The following is a 20,978-nucleotide window of genomic DNA, read 5'->3' on the forward strand; positions in this document are numbered from 1 at the left end:
TGATAGTATCTTGTACCTGAACCGGTGGCTCACTTTTTCTAAGTATAGGCCAATAGGGCATATTTGTGCAGGCTAGAGACTCTCTTCAGGGTTTTTCCAACTATTTTTTATAGGAAATTTCATTTTTTTTACGCACATTAATTTCATCTTAATTAGAAAACTAATAAAGAGGGCTATGTTTTGGAGGTTATAATGAGTCTATCATTCTTTAGGTTATGAGGGAAATTTTTCAGAATGGTTAATGATGGATTTAATACAAAATGTGCTTTAAGTTTAGAAGTCATGCCTATTAATTATGAATCTATATATGCACTTCACTAATGAAGTAATTCAGAAAAGAGTAGTGATTTAGAGACATAATGTCTCCATGTCATAATACCCTTATGTTTTTTTGCTATACATATAATTTACCCTAACATTATAGACTCATAGTATTAAATATATATATATCTAATTAAGGAAAATTTAACCAAATTAATTATTCTTATCTAAATGCATATATGTTAATTGGAGATAAACTTAATCATGCCCTAGAGTAATGGATTTAAAAATTTTTCAAACGGATTTCAAAACCATTCTTGCCGTGTAAATTTTAAAACAATTAATTAAAAAATCAGTAATTTAGATTATCAGTATTAATTAACACACTACATAACTAAATTATTATATTTAAGTGTAAATAATTTGATAACTTAAATAGCATTATATGATTTTTCAAATAAATTTTTATTTAATCATTCTATAATTTAATTTTTAGCTTTTTCTTTATCCGTTGTACTATTCTTTCATAACTTATTTTTTTCGTTAAATTTTCTTAAACATTTTGTCAATGTAGTAACAATGAAATCATTCATTTAATAGTATATGAAAAAATGTGTAAAAAATAAACATTTATCTGATTCAGATTGGTTTGTATAATAAAATAATATACTATTTTTGCATTATCTTTTCAATTTTTTTGTTATTTTTCTTTGCTTTAATTAAATTTAATATACTTTGTTTAATTAAGCTAGGGCGTCTAATATTTTAATATAACTATATAGTTTTAAAATATTAGATAGATGAGTTAAGAACATACAATTAATTTTTATTCAGATTCGAATGTATCGTTTTAAATTACATAGTGGATATTGTTAGTACTCCTAGTAAATAATGCTCTTCTCACTTCAGATAAGGAATTGATCATTTTTTCTATATTTATCTGACCATATATGAAGATAGTAGTGATTATTTAATCACTTCCGCATGAAATAATATAATTATCGCACCAAAAGTAATGATGAGCCACATAGACTTAAAAAAAGAAAAATATTAGAGGTAATATTATTTTATGCCTAAAAACATAATCTCATTTAAAACTCTATCCATCAATCAGATCAGGGACTTGATTAGTTTCTAATTAACAAAATAAGTGATTTTTTTTATGGTGCTGATATTTGACGGTGATACTAACAAGATGAAACAGATAATAGTAATTTATAGTAGTAATAAACTAATAATTTATAAAGTGGCTCTATGCGCTAAAGTCCAAATAGCCGTTGGATTAGCTATCTTTATTAGAGTTTTTACAGCATAAAATTAACCATCAACTTATTTTTTAATAATAAATAAATATATGTACGCTAAATTACATTGAACTTAGCAAAAACAAAATAGTAATTTCCCATAAAAAAGTTTAGGAAAGAATTCAAATTAATAGTAAACTAATCATAATGATATAAGTAGTTTGTTCAAGTTTGTGCATGATAAGCTTTATTGTGGTGTGTTTCCTTCAAAATTGTCCATAAAAGAAGAAAACATAAATTAAAAAGGATTATGCTTCGAAAAATATGGTACCTGGTTATGTACTTAGTTAATTGTGGTGGACTATACTTAATTACAATTCAAACAATTAATGTATAAGATGATTTAACAGGAATATGGATATTCATTACTCGCCATTTTTATTACTCCAGTTATGAATGATTAAGTATGGAATCATTAATTGAAAAGTTAGAGGAGTTCAATTAGTATAAAACTAAGCAAAATAAACTGTCTTTTAAATGAGAAAGCTTTGAATCGGGGTGTGTGGTTAAAGTGCAACTATACATTTTGTAAAGGAAATTAAAGGGAGTTTTAAATTTTGATTTATAGACATTTTATATTTGTGCAAATAGGTCTTCAGTTTGAATTTAAATTCATGACATTTTTGCTCATATCAATAAACGTTCACTTGAATTTAAATGTATAGATATTTTCAGAGTCTAGTAGGAGTATTTAGATTTGAATTAGAATAGCAATGGATTTGATTTAAATATAATATTATTTCGAAGGTTCGTAACAAAGTTGAGATGGCCGAGTTGGTCTAAGGCGCCAGATTAAGGTTCTGGTCCGAAAGGGCGTGGGTTCAAATCCCACTCTCAACAATATTCAATTTTATTATACCCTCAACAACACTAATTTTTTAATATTGTTAGGTCTTTACTTTCTTCTATCTTATAATTATATAACAGAAACTGATGTGACATAATATGATGCTATTACACAATATTAATGTTTAATATTTTTAGGTCTTCATTTTCTTCTATCTTAGAATTATAGTAACAGAAACTGATGTGATATAGTTGTAATATAATCCTATTACACACTAACTTTAAATTGAAGAATATCCAACGAACCTTGCCCCACTTGAAAAAACGAAATGATTCTTTAAAGAAGACAATTATGTTTGTAATTCCAAGTTAAAGTTAGAATGCTATAAAAAGGAAATTTTTCTTTTATGGATACCAAAATATGATCTCGAAAGCTATTGATATACCTTATTGGTATTGCATATATAGATAGAATACGATACAAACGTCATGTATTAAATGCTCTAAATTGTTTCAATGATACTAATAAATATATACATAGTACAATATACAAAAGTCTAAACAATGGAATATAATGAAAACTCCAAATACCTAGCCGTCCAAATCTTATACGTAACTTAATAATTTTGAGACCGTTAATGTTTATAACCCCATTTTCTATTGCATAAAGAAAATAGAAATAGTCACTTTTATTTATAAATGGACATAGAGTTAAAGCTACTTTTTTGTTACATGATTTAAAAACATTGGGAGTTTATATTAGTCGCATATCAAATTGTACTTTTGTTATTGTTGGGGTTTTGGAACGATGAACGATGAGTTTGAGAGCAAGAACACAATCAACACACGGGTTTACGTGGTTCGGCAATTTGCCTACGTCCACGGAAAGGGATGAGATGTTTATTGCTATCACTCTCTCGGAGATTACACAAAGATGGAAACAAGAAGATGAAAAACCTCACAAGAGCTATTCCACTCTACAATGGTGATTCACACACACACGTTTTTCTTCCTTCTATACTCGCACTCTCTCTGATTTCTACAAGATACACGCCGCTTCTAAATGAGGAAACTACCTCTCTTTATATCAAGCTGAAAAGCAAGCCTCGGAAGTTAGTTCGTTGCTAACTAACTCTGCTCTCTCCTTTAGCTTCAATCCCATGCAACGCATCTATCCATGCAGCCTCGACTTGGTGAGCTGGCTGAACGAGCCACGTACTCATTCCACACTCATTCATGTCACGGCCGCATTCAACAATCTCCACCTCGGCAGTGACAGCACAAACCTGTACTTCTCAACCCTTCATCCTTGCTCCACCTCAAACGGACAACACACCTACCAGCTCCAAGCAATGCTCTAGCTTGAAAACCGGTACGGCTTTGGTTAATGCATCCGCTGCATTGTCTTCAGTCCCGACTTTATCAACCTCAACATCTCCATTAGCTATCTCATCTCTAATGAAGTGAAGCCTTATATCGATGTGCTTACTTCTCTCGTGGAAAACCTGATTCTTTGCCATTATCGCGCTATTGCTGTCACATAATACCTTCACCACCTTCTGATCCACTCCAAAATCTCCAATGGTTCATATCAACCATTTTCCCTCCTTCACCGCTTCTGTCAAAGCTATGTACTCCGCTTCTGTGGTGGATAGGGCAACTACTGATTGGAGTGACGACTTCCAACTGATAGCTGAACCATAGAGTGTGAAGATATATCCCGTTTGTGACTTCCTAGTGTCCAAATTCGTTGCAAAATCTGAATCACAGTAGCCCACAAGAGCTTCTTCCTTCCAGCCTTTCTACCTTTTGAAGATGATACCAGTGGATTTGCTTCCCTTAATATATCTCATAATCCACTTCAAGGCTCCCCAGTGATCCCTTCCATACTCCTTCATATACCTGCTTGTTACACTGATCCCATGTGCTAGATCCGGCCTGGTGCAAATCATGGAGTACATGATGCTCCCTATCACACTTGTATATGGTATCTTTTGCATCTCAGCTTTCTCTCTGTCAGAATCTGGAGCTTGCTGGGCAGACAATTTGAAATGCTGAGCTAAGGGAATGGCCACACTTTTAGATTCTTGCATCTGAAATCTCTTCAAGACCTTGCTCAAGTAATCTTCTTGACTCAGTCTTAGTTCACCTCTTTCCCTATCTCTGCTGATGTCCATGCCCAGAATTCTTCTAGCTTCCCCGAGGTCTTTAATTTTAAACTCCTTCTTAAGGTCTTCTTTTACAGAATTCACCTCAGTCATATTCTTTGCAGCCACTAGCATGTCATCAACATACAACACTAGATAAGCTACAGTCTGACCTTCCACTGCCTTGATGTATACACAACTGTCATATGCTGATTTCTTGAGGCCAATTGATTCAAGATGAGCAACAAACCTCTTGTACCACTGTCTGCTACTCTATTTAAGTCCATAAAGACTCTTCTTCAGCTGGCACACTTTATTCTCCATACCAGGAACTACAAAACCAGTAGGCTGCTCCATAAAGATGGTCTATTCCAGTTCTCCATGAAGAAAATCAGTCTTGACATCGAGTTGATGTAATTCCCAGTCCCTTTGTGCTACAACAGACAACAAGACCCTTATAGAAGCGTGCTTGACAACGGGTGAGAAGATTTCATTAAAATCCACACCCTCTTTCTGAGTATATCCTTTGGCTACAAGCCTTGCCTTGTATCTGATTTTATTCCCCTCAGAAACCTCCACCTTCTTCTTAAAAATTCATTTGCACCCCATGGGCTTCTGAGATTTTGGCCTATCAACAAGAATCCAAGTACCATTTTTTAATATTGACTCCATTTCTTCCCTCATAGCCTCCAGCCATTGCTCCTTTTCCATTCCTTTCATGGCCTCTTCATTGGTGGCAGGCTCATCAAAGTCAATAGATTCTGCAACACACAAGGTAAAATATGCCATTTCATAATCTGAAAATCTGGCTGGCAGCTTGATAGTTCTTTTAGGCCTTTCTCTGGGTTGATGATGTGGCTGAGCTTCTGGTGTCTCATCAGCTTCAGGGATATGAATATGGGGGTGTCCCTCTTCTGGATCAGGTGTTCTTGAAGACTCCACCTCAATGGATGTACTGTCATTTTCCCTCTTCAACAATGGCATCTGATCCTCATCAAATATAACATCTCTGCTCACTATCAATTTCCCTCCACCTGCCTCAGTGCACCAGAGCCTGTAGGCTTTAGATCCAGATTGATACCTAAGGAAAATGCATCTCCCTGCTCTAGGATCCAACTTTCCCTGCCTACTGTGAGCATAAGCTCTACAGCCAAATGGTTTGAGCCTGGTGTAATCAGGCATTCTACCATACCATAGATAATCTGGAATCTCAGAATTGACTGCTGATGATGGACTCCTATTGATCAAGTCAGCTGCTGTGGAGGCTGCTTCACCCCAGAACCTTTTGTCGGCACCAGAGGTTAATAACATGCACCTTACTCTTTCAAGAATTGTTCTATTCATGTGCTCGGCCACCCCATTCTGTTGTGGGTTTCTTGGAGCAGTTCTGTGCCTCTTAATGCCTCTGGCTTTGCAATATTCATCAAATTCTGAGGACAAATACTCTAATCCATTGTCGGTTCTCAAGCATTTAAGACTCACACCCTTCTCTCTTTCAACCATAGTGTGCCACTCCTTAAAGAACTTGAATGCATCTGACTTTTCTCTCAAGATCTTGACCCATAATTTTCTAGAGAAATCATCTATTATTGTGATGAAATATTTACCTCCATTCATGGTAGGTGGTTGAGCCGGACCCCAAATATCACTATGAGCATATTCCATGACAGATTTTGAAGTGTGCTTGGCCTTTGGGAATGGCTGCTTCTTGCCTTTCCCCAATGCACACTGCTCACATTTCTTGATATCTTGTGTTTCATCAACCTTAATCACACCTTTCTTGACAAGTTGAAGCAGTCCCTTCTCACCAAGATGTCCAAGCTTCATATGCCAGCTTGTCATGTTGGATTTCACTGATATATTTACAGCAGAATCTTCAGTTATCACCTCTGCCTCCAAGTAGTATAGGCTTCTCTTTCTGACAGCATTCATGACAATCTTGGGTCCCTTTAGAATATGCATTTGATCATTTTCTGATCTAAAACTGTATACCTTTGATTAGAGCACTCCTAGAGATACCAGATTCCTTTTTATCTGTGGTATAAATCTGACTTGTGTCAATTTGATGGTGGATCCATCCCTCAACCTCATCTTGATGTCACCTATGCCTCTGATGGAACATATCTGGTTATTCTCCAGAGTAACAGAACCTTGTGATGGTTCAAATGTCTCAAACCAATTCTTGTGTGAACAGATGTGGAAACTGCAACCTGAATCAACAATCCAGCTTTCCCCCATCTCACCTTCTACAATGTTCATTATCTGCATTTGCTCTTCTTCTTGAACAATATCAGTAGAGCCTTGACCATTGCCCTCTGCCGATTGTTTCTTCTTCTATGAGAAACAATTCTTCTTGACATGACCCGGTTTCTTACAGTAAAAACAGCTTCGGGTTTCCTTCTTATCCCATTTCCCTTTATCTAGGGAATTCTTCCACCCCTCAATCTTTGGCTTGGACTTTCCCTTGAACTTCTTGACATTCAAGATTTCTGCAGATGTGTCGTTGTGGCTGTTCCCTGATCTCTGCAGATCCTTTGACTTTAATGCCGATTGAACTTCCACCAAACTGATAGTCTTCTCTCTTCCATACAACATAGCGTCCCGCAGCTGCTCAAAAGATTTGGGAAGGACATTGAGCAATGCAATAGCCTTATCTTCTTCCCCCAGCTTGGCATCCACATTTTCAAGATCATCGACTATTTTGTTAAACTGGTCTAACTGATCTCCTATGGCCTTATCATCACTGAATTTGAAAGAATACAGGCGTTGCTTAAGATATAACCTGTTTGCCAACGACTTGGCCATGTATAGCTCCTCCAATTTCTTCCAAATTCCAGCTCCAGACTCCTCCCTCGCGACCTCTCGAAGAACTTTGTCATCCAGATTCAAGATGATCACACTTCGAGCTTTCTTCAGCATCTCAAGCTTCTTCGCATCCGGCTTCTCATCTGAATCAGTCGCATCCAGAGCCTCATCGAGCCCTTGATGAATGAGCAGGGCCTTCATCTTGATTCGCCATAGACCAAAATCATTTCTTCCATTGAATTTCTCCGTTTCAATACGCGCCATCGCCATCGATCTATCCTTCGCCTTCGATTCCCACAGACGGCGCCACTTGTTGGGGTTTTGGAACGATGAACGATGAGTTTGAGAGCAAGAACACAATCAACACACGGGTTTACGTGGTTCGGCAATTTGCCTACGTCGACGGAAAGGGATGAGATGTTTATTGCTATCACTCTCTCGGAGATTACACAGAGATGGAAACAAGAAGATGAAAAACCTCACAAGAGCTATTCCACTCTACAATGATGATTCACACACACACGTTTTTCTTCCTTCTATACTCACACTCTCTCTGATTTCTACAAGATACACGCCACTTCTAAATGAGGAAACTACCTCTCTTTATATCAAGCTGAAAAGCAAGCCTTGGAAGTTAGTTCGTTGCTAACTAACTCTGCTCTCTCCTTTAGCTTCAATCCCATGCAACGCATCTATCCATGCAGCCTCGACTTGGTGAGCTGGCTGAACGAGCCACGTACTCATTCCACACTCATTCATGTCACGGCCGCATTCAACAGTTATATTGAAGTTATTATATGTAGTGAAGTAACGTGCCTACTTTTTTTTTATCTTTACTATAGTAATAAAATACTCTTTTTTTCTAAAGTTATAAGATTGAAATACTATTGCAAGAAATATCCAAACATTACAATAAGAAAAGATTGATGCAAAAATTTTGGGCCTTATTAATGTACAGAAAATTAAAAGGCATAAATTTAGTAAAAGTTAAACCTCAAGGGTAAATATGATATTTCAGAAAAATTGATGTCAACTAACAACCAACTTAATATCAACGGTCACAAATGCTGAGCCCATGGTAAGATCGTGCTCCTTGCCGCACATTAATTCTCCCCCTCTCTTCGACTAGAACACAGAAATAGAAGTGAAGTCCAGTTAATTGCAAAATTTTGAAACGACGTCCAAAAAAATCTGGCAACGGTTCGCCGTCGTCTGCGGCAGAGCAAATCTTTGAAATTTCTTCAAATATCGGCAGTAATCTCTCTCCGCCGCCTTCAACGGTCGTTTCCTATCTCTTTTTCCTTTGGAGTATTTGCCGCATTCAGGTAGCGGAATGCGCACAATTCCGATTTCAATCACATTTCTCGTCACTCTTTTTCCTTTTTATATTTTTATTCTCTTCCTTTTTTTTTCTAGTGTTATAATTGAAATTTGCTAAGGCATTTTTCATATTGTGTTTATGATTGTAATTTTTATGTCGGCAAATTTGATTGCGGTTCCGTGAGAGTGAGAGTGGAGGCATATATGTTAAGATGCAGCATTAGGTGTTTGATATTACTATTGTACTGCTTTTTATATTTATCGGAATAAGTGTAATTTTGCTTAATTGAGTGTGTATGCGCGCTCTCGCGTGTGTGTTTCTACCTTGAGATCTTCAATGGCGAAGTGGTAATCGTGAATTTGGTAAAATTTGATACAATGTACTAGTGTAACGCGTCACTGAATTTGATTGAGAACATAAGAATCAATTTCCAATCACATTGGCGAAGTACAGTGTTTGGATTTCAGTTATATCTCAGTGTTGAATGATTTGGAGATGAGGAGAAAGACAGACAAAGAAGTTAGCGCAGGAACAAAATCCTTGAATATTTGTTATTGTAATGCTTCTGAGATCTTGTTGTTTATTGCCGAAGTGGATGAGAGAAAACACTTGAATTTGATTTTATTTGCTTTTGTACTTCAATTCTGATAATGTGAAAGAAATTGATGCATGACTCTTATAGCATATACATTTTATATGTGCATTTCTTTGTGTTTCATCTAGGATTATTGCAAGTGAGGTTTTTCTCTCTGCAATTTACTTAGGAATGAACACAATGAACCTACGTGAGTTCAACTTAAGTTCTCTAGTTTGGCATCACAAAGTAGTGTTTGAAAGTGTAAAAACAGTGTGAAATAAACTGCACATTCCAAATTCAATGCTGAATATACATCGACTTAAATTTTATGAGCTTTTTTAGTTAGTTTGCTGTCCTTAAAACCCTAACATCTTTTCCTTTTTTTCAGAGTGGAAAAATGATTGGATCTCTTTTCACTAGAGGACTTGTGTATGTATCATATCCAGTTTCTAGTTTATGAACAGTTGTGTTTCCTTTCATTTTTGCCAAAGGAGTATCTTAATTTCATTTTACCTTCATGATAGGATGGTTCTTGGGTATGCATACCCTGCGTATGAATGCTATAAATCTATGGAACTGAATAAGCCTGACATCGAGCAACTTCGCTTTTGGTGCCAATACTGGTACACTTCACTCTTGATTTACCATATTAGTGCTTTTGTTCCAGTTATTTCTTGTAACCCATTTTCAATGTTGCAGGGTCTTAGTGGCGGGCTTGACAGTATTTGAAAGAATTGGTGATACATTTATTGGCTGGTAGAACTTTTGTGCTTTAGACACTGACTTGTTATTATCTCATTTTCTGGTGAGGGGGATGATTTTTGTTAATAATCTTGATTTGCATCTTGCAGGGTTCCCATGTATGGTGAAGCTAAGTTAGCCTTCTTTATATATCTGTGGTATCCTAAAACTAAGGTATGCAGTGCCATCTACTAATTCATCTCCAACTCGAGTTGTTTATTATTATTTTTTTCTCATTGGCCATTTCCCTTTCCATATCAATCCAGGGAACAACATATGTTTATGATTCGTTCTTTCGGCCTTATGTTGCAAAGCATGAGACAGAAATTGATCGTAGTTTGTTAGAAATGAAGACAAGAGCAGGGGACTTGGCATTTATGTACTGGCAAAAGTCGGCAAGTTATGCCCAGACCAGAGTTTTTGATATTTTGCAGTTTGTTGCTGCACAATCAACCCCCAAACGATCAGCTCAGGTACAATATCTTTGCAGCATTGGGATGAAAACTATGAGTATGATGTGTTCTGTTTGCAGTAGTTCGCATTAGTTACACTGATACTAATAAGTTGGTTTCTAATTTGGTGATGCACCTCTTAAGCATAAAAACTTGTAGTTGTGTCAAGCAGGGTGCACTCTTCCATCTCTTGCTGATGCCATTTCCTTTTTTCGTAAGGCAAAAACATGCACATAATCACTCTATATTAACTCTTTAAAAACCTTGTATGCATTTTGGTGCCAGCTTACACGGTTAGCACATTTTGCTTTTAGACATTAGTTCAGTGACTCTGAAACCAATGTTGTTATATGGCAAACATCTACTTGCCTATGCTGATGTTTGATCAAAACTCAGTGTATAACCGTCAATGACACAATGAGCCAAAAGTATTTATTTCTCCTCTCTCCGGATATCATTTTATAGAAGATAAAGGTTTCTTATTTCATGTTGTAGCCTTCACAGCAGGAATCCAAAGTCCTGAAACCCACTACACCACCAACTCGTGTAGCAGATGTCACGACACAACCCCAAAATGAACAGCTCTCTTCTCCGGCTTCCTCTACATCTTCAAGCGAGCAAGAAGAGGATGCAATAGATGCTGCAGAATCTTCGGGCGAACCAAAAGCAGCTCCTGCTCCGGTAGTCTCCAAAGGACCAAAAGCAGCTCCTGCTCCAGCAGTCTCCAAAGGACCAAAAGCAGCTACTGCTCCAGCAGTCTCAAAAGGTCCAAAAGTAACACCGAGTCAAGCCCTTGTGGCGTCGAGTTCCTCTAAAGAAGAGGCAATGCAGATCGATTCTGTGAGTGAGACTACACCTCCTACAATACAAGAGACTGTTGTATCAGAAGAAGCCTTAGGATCGCCGAAATCGAGATCTAGGAAAACACGTGCTGCTGCATCAAAACGCTGAGCATTGTAGTCTGCATGCTCTTAGGTTGCGGGTGATAAATGCATAATAGTGACTAGGTAACATAGATTTCTTCATTTTCTTCTTGCTATAGTTGCATTACTAACATACATTTTGGTGATTAGTATATGATGATAAGTCTTCTGGTGGCTTCTTTTAGCTCGATATTTTATTTTATTATTTGTATTGCAGTATAGTAGTGGTAACAATATATTGTATACATGGTATGATGGATTGGTAAATTGAGGATGATGAGTGAGTGTGGTACCAATGCCAAAACTAAATAGGAATGTTCCTCTATATTCATTAGGAAATATTGGCTTCGATAAACAATGCAAAGTATAAACCATTATTGAACACTCTTTGTAAAGGAAAAAAAGCTTGAAAATTACTCTATTTTTTTGGACGGAAGTATCTTCATTATTCATGTAGGGATTCAAACCCTCAATCTATTTGGCGAAGAAGAAATGCTATTCTTTCCTTTATTCATTTTGTTCGACAATTTTAACAATTGATTTGACATTTAATTTCATGATACAATAGTACTAAAAGAAGATTGTTCAATTAGTGTAACTACTTTTTAAATATAATTAAATCATTAATACTCCATTTGTCGCTAAAAAGTATGAATCTTTTAATTTTGGAGTTAATCAACCATTATCAGCATACATCATTTTATTTAAAACTTGTACAGTTACACTATACTACTAATAATATGAAACCTACTTTTTAGTAACACTTTTTTTGTAAACTATATTTATGGCTTAATCTTTTTTTTTCTTTATCAATTATACATTCAAATTTGTAAACTATATTTATGGCTTAATCTTTTTTTTTCTTTATTGTTTATAATTTTTTGTGACGAATATATATGCTAAAAAAAAGTCGTGAAGACTAAGACAGTGCGCAATCAAGATATCTTTATCCACGTGAGATGCTCCTTTTCCACTCAAAAGATTCTGACCTTAATTTTAAAGGGTGAACCTTAATTAAAGACAATAAACAAATCAATTTATCTATTATTTGTGCTCGACATACTTTTATTGCTGCCTTTTGCTGAAAAGAGATTAATTTATGGAAATGGGTAGGGAATATGTTTGCAAGGTCTTTTGAAATTTTTGGACAAGCTATAGTTAGTTGTACGTCAAACCAATTATATAAAGTTGGGTGGATAAACGGTTCTCGGTTATTCGATAACCGAAATTCATGGTGTTCGGATTGGTACCTGTTTGACATTTTTCTTGAAGTCGGTTATTGGTTATAATTGATTACCGAAAATAAATTCAATTTTAATTTTCAATTATATTTTTAATTAATGAACTTCTTTAATATTTTTATACTTTTAAAATTTCTTATCGATATTACATTGATTCTGCACTGCTTTGTGTGGCGTCACAATAGAAGAAAATGTAATTTACTTCCAAATTTTGTCAAATATCTATTTTAATTTGTGTCACTATCATTTATAATATCTCAAAGTCAATAAAATGCCTAAACATCATTTTAAAAATAAGATTTCTCAAAGTCAATAAGTGCCTAATAGTATTTAAAAAAAAGATATCCCTTCACTCAATTATCGTAGAAAAGTTTTTAGATCATTTAAAGTTTAAACTTTTGAAGTGCCTAAACAAATTTATGCATTACTAGGATATACGAATAATAATATAATAATCATTCAGTTATTTCGGTTATAATCGAAAACCAACTGGTTTTAACCAAGTTGATTATTTAAGTAACCGAACTAGAGATCGGGTCGGTTCCGGTTAGCTTTTTGACCAATTTTTATGGTTAACCGATCGTTTACCCGCCCTATTATAAAGTATCGGACGGATTGGCGTCAATGGCTAAATTTATTTTAGAAAACTCCATTACAATTTTTTATAGTTTATAAAGTGTTTTAAAATTTTGTAATATTTCAAAGAGTTTATGATATAAGTCATGGCCCTCCTAGGTCTAACGTGCTTTTGCTAATGCGTATTCAATCATGACTAATCTTTTAAACCGACTTGACCCTCAATATAACTTTATTCGGGATTTTGCCAACTTTTATTTTAAATTTCATATAAACTACATTTCGTATTGGTAATATTTGCATTATGATTTTATATGAATTGCATTTTGTAGCGGTAATTTAGATTTGGCCATGTATGAACCATATTTTGTAATTCGTATAAATATTGTTTTCAATGAAAACGAAATAACAGGGCATAATAATGAAAACATAGCAAACTTTAAAATATGTGAACAATTTTAATCCATGAGTATCAAAGTAATGGACGATAAATACATAAAAGCGTATGCAAAAATGAACACAACAATTTTGCAAACCCATAAATTAGAACCCATTAAGAAATACTAATGCAATACAACAAAATTTATTCATTTAAAAATCATCACATGTCCCTAAATTGTACTCCCTTGATATTCAACATTTACGAATTCAAAAGAATGACATTTTTGTCACTTATTAAATTCAAGCCCACCACCATCACGTATCCATGTAACAAAATGATGAAATTATCGTAATCTTAATAATCTAAATAGTAGTAAAATTGATTAAATATTAGTATATTTATTTCTATTTCAACCCCCTGCAACTTATATTATAAATTGTTATGCAAACGTAAATAAAAGATAATTCATGTATCTGTTTATGTAATATGAGATAAGTTTTGGACCCAGAGACAAAAACTCTCCATATATAAACTCTCTCGACTAATTCTTGTTTCCGTTTCAGTCTCTCTTTCTAGACTCCCTTGATTGAGAGCTGCAATCATGTTGGTTTATCAAGATTTGCTCACCGGTACAGCTCTCTGTCTCCTTTGTTATGTATTGTCACAACTGGAATTTGAATTTTCGTGTTTATTTTTCACGTGGTTATGCTTCAAAATGCTCGTGCTGGATTTTTATATTTTCGTAGGTTTTGATCGTTGGTTGATTGATCTATAGGTTCTGATTCTGATTTAATTGAATTTTGTTGTTTGTGAGTTTTTTAAGGCTGCTTTGTGGTTTATTTTTATAAAATTAGACCTTTCTGCTGCATATTAGTTCCGACTCCGAGATTTGTGTTTTGCCCAAGGTTTAGTATTTTGGCCTTTTATTATTTGGTTTGGGTTTAATTGAAATGTGAATTACGCTGGTGCCTTCTAGTTTAGGGAATAAATTGTGATTTTTGGATTCAGAATATGATAGTATTTACTAATTACTGTAATTAAGATTTATTTCGTGTTGGGGTTGCTTTAAGTTGTTTTAAGTCCATACATTTTTAGCTCTTGCTTGTTGAATTTGCTGTGGATATCAAGTTTCTCTAAGAAATAGTACATATGACTCTTGTGTTTATAGGTGATGAACTCCTCTCCGACTCTTTCCCGTATAAGGAAATCGAGAATGGAGCTCTATGGGAAGTTGAGGGAAAGGTTGGACTTTCCACTTTCTTTCAACAAGTGTAGTGTTTGTGGTTTTAATGTCATTATTTATCTGCTAGTTTGTTTCGTTTCTCTTACATGATTACTAGAGATCTTATCCTCATTTTGTGAATGTTCTTATGCATCGCAGTGGGTGGTCACCGGAGCTGTTGATGTTGACATTGGAGCAAATCCTTCGGCCGAAGGTGGTGGGGAGGATGAAGGAGTTGATGACCAGGCTGTCAAAGTGGTTGACATTGTCGACACCTTTAGGCTGCAGGTTTTTTGCTATTTCTACTTTGATGTGTTATTCACCTTGAAAATGAATTTTTGGAGTTCATGGTCTGATCATATTCATTTACAGGAGCAACCTCCTTTCGACAAGAAGCAATTCATTGGATATATCAAGAAGTATATCAAGGTGTTGACGCCCAAGCTTGATGCTGAGAAGCAAGAGGAGTTTAAGAAGTCCATTGAGGGGGCAACCAAATATCTCGTCTCTAAACTCAAAGATCTCCAATTGTAAGAATCTCAGCTCTCTGCCTCTGTTTTCCGCTCCTTATACTTGTATAATTATGTTTTCATTGTAATGTTTACATCTATGCATTTATAAATATGACTTAATCTCCATGTTAAGAAGCAAACCGTTGTTCAATTTCTGTCTTTGGTTTTACTTTTATAGGTTACTAGGTTCATTCTAAAATGACAATCGTGTATACTTTTTTTTCCTGTGGTCTTAGTTTTGTCGGAGAGAGCATGGCCGATGATAGCTCGTTGGTGTTTGCTTACTACAAGGAAGGTGCAACTGATCCAACATTTTTATACTTTGGCCATGGTTTGAAGGAAATCAAGTGTTGAGTGGCTGCAAAACTGCTCACTTGCCAAAATGTTTCTTATAACCATATATTTAAATGTGTGCTGCCATTTTTCTCTGTACTCACTCTGTGTGACATTCGAATTCGTCTGGATTATCTATTGCTTATTTTTTTCGTTTAGGGTTAATACTATTAGCTTCCATTTGTGCAGGCATCTTTGTTTTTCTTTTTGCATAATGATTCTACACCATCTTTTGAAGTTGCGATGATCAAATTAACTAGTGGAGTATATATAAAATTAGTTTATAGAGTTTTCTGTAATCCCTAGGATATTACGTGTTTTTATAACAATTGACTAACTAAATCACAATATTCCGCACATAAATATTTATATAAACAGGTTGAGTAATTATCAATTATTTTTAATAAGACAACAACGTGAACAAGCGATAAGCAAGCTATCTATGCAGTTTTATAGCTCTGTCCCGAGGTAGATGTTACACTTGAGAGATAAGCACAGAATTTTAGGAGATGTTATTTTGTGTGTTAAGTGGTGAGAGAAAATATAATTTTATAATTGATGTGAGAGGGAACTTTTTCAAAATGGAGAAATGTGACATCTTTTGTGGGACAAACTAAAAAGGAAAGTGTGACATCTACCTTGGGACGGAGGGAGTAGTACCTAATTAGTTAGACATCATGTTAGAAATAAGCCATTCAATCCATTACAAAGTCTTATAAGGGGTAAGGTTCATCTGGAGTTAGAATCACCAAATTGTCCATGTGGGATGATAAGGGGATTCAATATGCCCCCCAATATGTGGGTTGGTTCACACTTAAACACTTGCAACAAAAAACACATCATCGACTTAGATCCGGTCTGATACTTTGTTACAAATTAGTCGTCCACCCTTAAAAGACCTAATAAGAAGGAGGGTTATCCAGTCATATATAAATTAGTTGGGATTGCTAATTAATTGATATAGAATAAAAAGGGAGTTCAATAGACCGAACTATAAATTTAGGACTCCATAATACTCCTTACATCCCTTAAAAAATAGAGAACATTTGAAAAGATATAATTTTTAATGCACAATTGGTAAAGTAAGAGATAAATAGTATAAAAAATGATTAAAGTATTATTAGTGGAGAATAAGACTCACCTTACAGAAAAAAAATTCTTTAAAATAAAATTAATCAATTTTTAAGGACATCCTAAAATGAGAATAAATTCGGCGCGAAGAATGATTGATTAGTTTTGTTAAATCCTCTAAATTCTGTCCCACATCGACTTGGTGAAGATCCCATCTAATCTATATAAGTGTGGATAACCCTCCCCCTTATGAGGCCTTTTAAGGGGTGAGTGGCCCATTTCTAATACGGTATCAGAGCGGGCTCAAGTCGATGATGGTTCTCTCTTTATCTCTTATCTACCTCACGAGTGGAAGACCGATGTCCTTTCCGGCCCACATCGATGATGGTTTCTCTTGCATTGCCTACCCACGTGATGGAAGACCGATGTCCTTTCCGGCCCACACGTGAGGGGGCGTGTTAAATCCTCTAAATTCTGTCCCACATCGACTTGGTGAAGATCCCATTTAATCTATATAAGTGTGGATAACCCTCCCCTTATGAAGCCTTTTAAGGGGTGAGTGACCCATTTCTAATAAGTTTTAATAAGCGAGATGAGGATTAAGGCCCGTAGCGTAATCCAATCTAAATTGGGAGGTAGCAAAGCCCATTTATATTATATTTGTAATTGTTTGGGTTAATTAAGGTTAGGTTTGGTTGGACACTGGTTTTCATTGCTTTCAACCTCCCATCTACCTAACGTCGCTTTCTTCTTCGTCGTCTTCAATCTACTGTTGCTCGAATTCGTAAGTCCTTTCGTAGCTTTTCAATTAAATTTATTACACTTTCAACCGGATTCCCACTGTTGTATACTAGCTTACCTATTTGTTTGGATACCGATTGCTTCAAGATTGATTTTTTATGGAGTAATATTAAAAAACCTTACTGTTCATCTGCTTCTTGATTAAGATTAGTTTCTAAATTGGTGTGCTTATATAGACGGAGACCTCGTATCTATATAGCTAGGAGTTTGGTGTTGATACCATGGAGCTGAAATTGGAGTGTTAAAATTGGTTTTCTACTGTTTTAAGAGCATCTCCAACCATGTAGACTAAATTTGAACCCATTTTAGTGTAAATGTAACATCAAATATGGTTTTACTCCAATCATTTACACTAAACTCAAACTTAAAAGAATATTCTCTATATTATGCCTTTTTTACTCACAAAATTTGAAAAAGTTTTTGGTTTTGGTTTAGTATAAACCTAAAGATAGGTACTTTTTACTCAAAACCTATTTTAGGTTTTAGTGTACCATTGGAGATGGTCTAATTGGATTTCCAACTTCAAAACTCATTCATGAAAAGCCCAATTAACTGAAACCTAAAACACGCGCCGCTGTCTTCTTCTTCCCCTTTTTGTAAAAGGTTCTCCTTCCAATCTGCATTTGTTCTTCATTCTTCCTCACCATCTTTCATGTGCTTTTCTGGTGATTTTATTCATTCTTCTTCTCTCTTCTCAACATACAACAAAAATTAAGTCATTCAATACAATGAATATCTTCCAATCTGGATGGGGTGGGCCATTATACGCCCCTCAAAACAAGAGGGGTTTTATTGTGTAAAAAATTCTCTTTTTTGAAAATATTCATGCGCATATACTGCAATTTCTCAAATGGGTTTGTTCTTCTCTGAAATATACTAATTTTAATAGTCCATTGTAAATTGTTGTCTTTCTGGTGATTTCTATCAGTAAATTGTAGTAGTGATACATACCATCATAGAAGTATATGTATAGGCAAATGAAAAGCTCCATTTTACTTTATTGATTGTTAGTTTGCAGACTCGTTCCTGCTTGTGATGGCATTTTCTGATGATCTTTGCTGTTAGAAGGGGATTTAGCATTGTAAAAGTTGAGTCTTCCTTGAAAAGTGTATGCACCATGAAAGGAGAAAACATAGATGATTCATTAGGTTCGGAAGGATTTCCTGTTTTACCCCCTATAGTTGCAGGGAACAACAAGAAAAGTTTGTCCTCCAAAGTCCAGGTTACACCCGAAATAGAGAAGAAGTATGTTCATCGTGTTTATGATGCAATTGCTCCCCACTTTAGTTCTACCCGGTTTGCAAAATGGCCCAAGGTCCAAGGGTTCTTGAACGCTCTGCCCTCAGGATCTCTCATTTTAGATGCAGGGTGTGGCAATGGGAAGTATTTGGGGTTGAATCAGAATTGTTATTTCATCGGTTGTGATATCAGTGCACCCCTTATCAGTATATGTTCGGATAAAGGGAATGAAGTTTTGGTTGCTGATGCAGTGAATCTTCCTTACCGAACTGGTTATGGTGATGCTGCAATCTCTATTGCAGTCTTGCATCACTTGAGCTCAGAAAGTAGGAGAAAGAAAGCTGTCGAAGAATTGATTCGTATTGTGAAAAAAGGTGGTCTTATTTTAATCACAGTTTGGGCTAGGGAACAGGAAGATAACTCATTGATTAAGAAATGGACTCCCCTTAGTCCAAAATACGTCGAAGAATGGATCGGACCTGGTAGCCCTCGAACGCGTAGCCCTTCATCTTCAGTTTCGCTAGAAAGCATCTCAGAAACTGAGGAAAGTGTTTCTGCAGAGCAGTCTATGTATTTACCTAAAGAGTCCGAAGATGTAAGATCCACTGATATCAAGTACCCGAGCTGTAGTGATCTAACACGCAGCCCTTCACCTTCAATTCATCTGGAGAGCATCTCAGAAACTGAGGAAAGTGTGTCTGGGGAGCAGTCGATATGCTTATGTAAAGAGTCTGAGGATGAAAGATCTTATGAAATCAAGCACACAAACTCCAGTGAAGGGCCTCTTTCGTTAGATTCTACAGTTAAAAAGAGTAGTCTATGTCAGCAAGAATATTTTGTGCCATGGCACTTGCCTTATCATCGAGCCGAAGTAAGTGGAGCTTCTTCAAATGCTGTATCTAATGGTTTTGCACGGAAAGATGATAAGAAGGGTGCAGTTGTGTACGACAGATATTATCATGTTTTCAGTGAAGGTGAACTTGAAAGGTGAGGCATTCTTTTAATAATACATTAACATGATACAGGTGTATAGTATTACTGTTTCTAATCATAATTAGAATAATTTGAGCTAACCTTTTGTGAGTTGTAGTAGAAGTTCTAAATCTCTGCTATAGATCTCTTTGAAAACCTTGATTGGTGATATTGCTGGTAATGACAAATATGAACTGAACCCTCGAGTTCAAACTATTCTTGGGAAAAAGGCCGCTTTCCATTGGCGAGGAACTTATGTTTTGCAATGACAACGACCGAACTTAACTTGCTAACTGGTGTATAATCGTAATTTCATTCTTATAGTATATCGATAGTATCATTTCATTGGTTAATTGAGTGCTGAGGCCTGAAGTACCGATGACAGAACTTAGGCTATGGTGTTTGTCTCAGTTTAGTAACTTTGCCTTGAGAGCTTCACATAACTATTCTGACCCCACGCTAGTCAATATCTTGCTACTTGCGGTGCCTTGATACTGTCTTGAATATTTGTTTGCAGGTTGGCCAGCAATGTCGAAGGTGCTGTCATCGTGGACAGATTTTATGACAAATCAAACTGGTGCATTATCCTTGAGAAAACTTCATCATGAGTTTAATATCTTCTACCAATGAGTCTTGTTACCAGCAAGTATTGGAGTAGGTGATCTTGCAGCCCGGGAGAATTTGTCCTCTGACAAAATTTGGTTTTACAAGATATTTATTGTTCGGATGATTCTAGACCAGGCCCACGACTACACTCCAACGAGGTATAAGACCAGCAGTGCTCGGAATTTGGATTTGTGATTTCTTCAGCTGTGTTGTTGCTCCATTGTCTGTGCTTGTTATTGTTGTCGCTGGACCGTAGTCGTTATTATATACGATGACACACAACATTTAAGGAAAATTTTCCTTGTCTGTGTTTTTACTGTGGTTGTAAAGATTCAATTTGCTATAAAAGATACTCCTTTTTCTAGTGTGCATCCACCGCTGAATTAGTCTGATCAAGTACTAAAGTGACATGCTACATACATTTCATTAGAATAGTTGTCATGATCAAGATCATGATATTTACAAATTACTTACATGTACAGTCATATTTTGGTAGATTTTATTCCTACACCATTTAGACTTTCATATTGATGATCATTAGTCATAACGATAATTTATGAAGGATTATATGTCAATTGTGGCCAATGTTGTATGTATAACATATGTACTACATATTTCCAACATACACACCTAGCAATAGCTGGTGTCGATTTCCAAAAATTGATTAAAATTATTGATATAATCATGATAATCCAACACATATTTG

General features: G+C 35.6%; 3 protein-coding genes and 1 non-coding gene across 5 annotated transcripts; all 4 read left to right on the plus strand.

Annotated features, from left to right (window-relative positions):
* The first annotated feature begins 2,324 nt into the window (after positions 1–2,324).
* TRNAL-AAG lies at positions 2,325–2,405 on the plus strand. The gene has a single exon. It is a non-coding gene; the product is annotated as a tRNA-Leu (tRNA).
* A 6,048-nt stretch (positions 2,406–8,453) lies between these two features.
* Positions 8,454–11,594, plus strand: LOC121759500 (putative HVA22-like protein g). Its single transcript, XM_042155102.1, has 7 exons — positions 8,454–8,628; positions 9,590–9,630; positions 9,726–9,824; positions 9,901–9,957; positions 10,053–10,116; positions 10,209–10,415; positions 10,890–11,594. The coding sequence occupies exons 2-7, from the start codon at positions 9,599–9,601 to the stop codon at positions 11,343–11,345; spliced, it is 915 nt and encodes a 304-aa protein (XP_042011036.1). The 5' UTR covers positions 8,454–8,628; positions 9,590–9,598; the 3' UTR covers positions 11,346–11,594.
* A 2,401-nt stretch (positions 11,595–13,995) lies between these two features.
* On the plus strand, positions 13,996–15,748 carry LOC121757060 (translationally-controlled tumor protein homolog). The gene is made up of 5 exons (XM_042152538.1): positions 13,996–14,145; positions 14,685–14,758; positions 14,898–15,026; positions 15,111–15,268; positions 15,487–15,748. Exons 1-5 carry the CDS (start codon positions 14,118–14,120, stop codon positions 15,602–15,604), a joined length of 507 nt encoding a protein of 168 aa, XP_042008472.1. The 5' UTR covers positions 13,996–14,117; the 3' UTR covers positions 15,605–15,748.
* Positions 15,749–17,343: 1,595 nt separating this feature from the next.
* LOC121759299 (tRNA (carboxymethyluridine(34)-5-O)-methyltransferase-like) lies at positions 17,344–20,636 on the plus strand. Of its 2 annotated transcripts, none has more exons than XM_042154833.1 (3): positions 17,344–17,438; positions 18,467–19,681; positions 20,184–20,636. In XM_042154833.1, the coding sequence occupies exons 2-3, from the start codon at positions 18,504–18,506 to the stop codon at positions 20,272–20,274; spliced, it is 1,269 nt and encodes a 422-aa protein (XP_042010767.1). In that variant the 5' UTR covers positions 17,344–17,438; positions 18,467–18,503; the 3' UTR covers positions 20,275–20,636. The 2 variants fall into 2 exon arrangements, with proteins under 2 accessions (XP_042010767.1, XP_042010768.1); XM_042154834.1 differs by having other exon boundaries at positions 17,350–17,438; positions 18,474–19,681.
* Positions 20,637–20,978: the final 342 nt, after the last annotated feature.

The sequence above is a fragment of the Salvia splendens genome, chromosome 12, assembly GCF_004379255.2.
Source record: "Salvia splendens isolate huo1 chromosome 12, SspV2, whole genome shotgun sequence".
Taxonomy (NCBI): domain Eukaryota; kingdom Viridiplantae; phylum Streptophyta; class Magnoliopsida; order Lamiales; family Lamiaceae; genus Salvia; species Salvia splendens.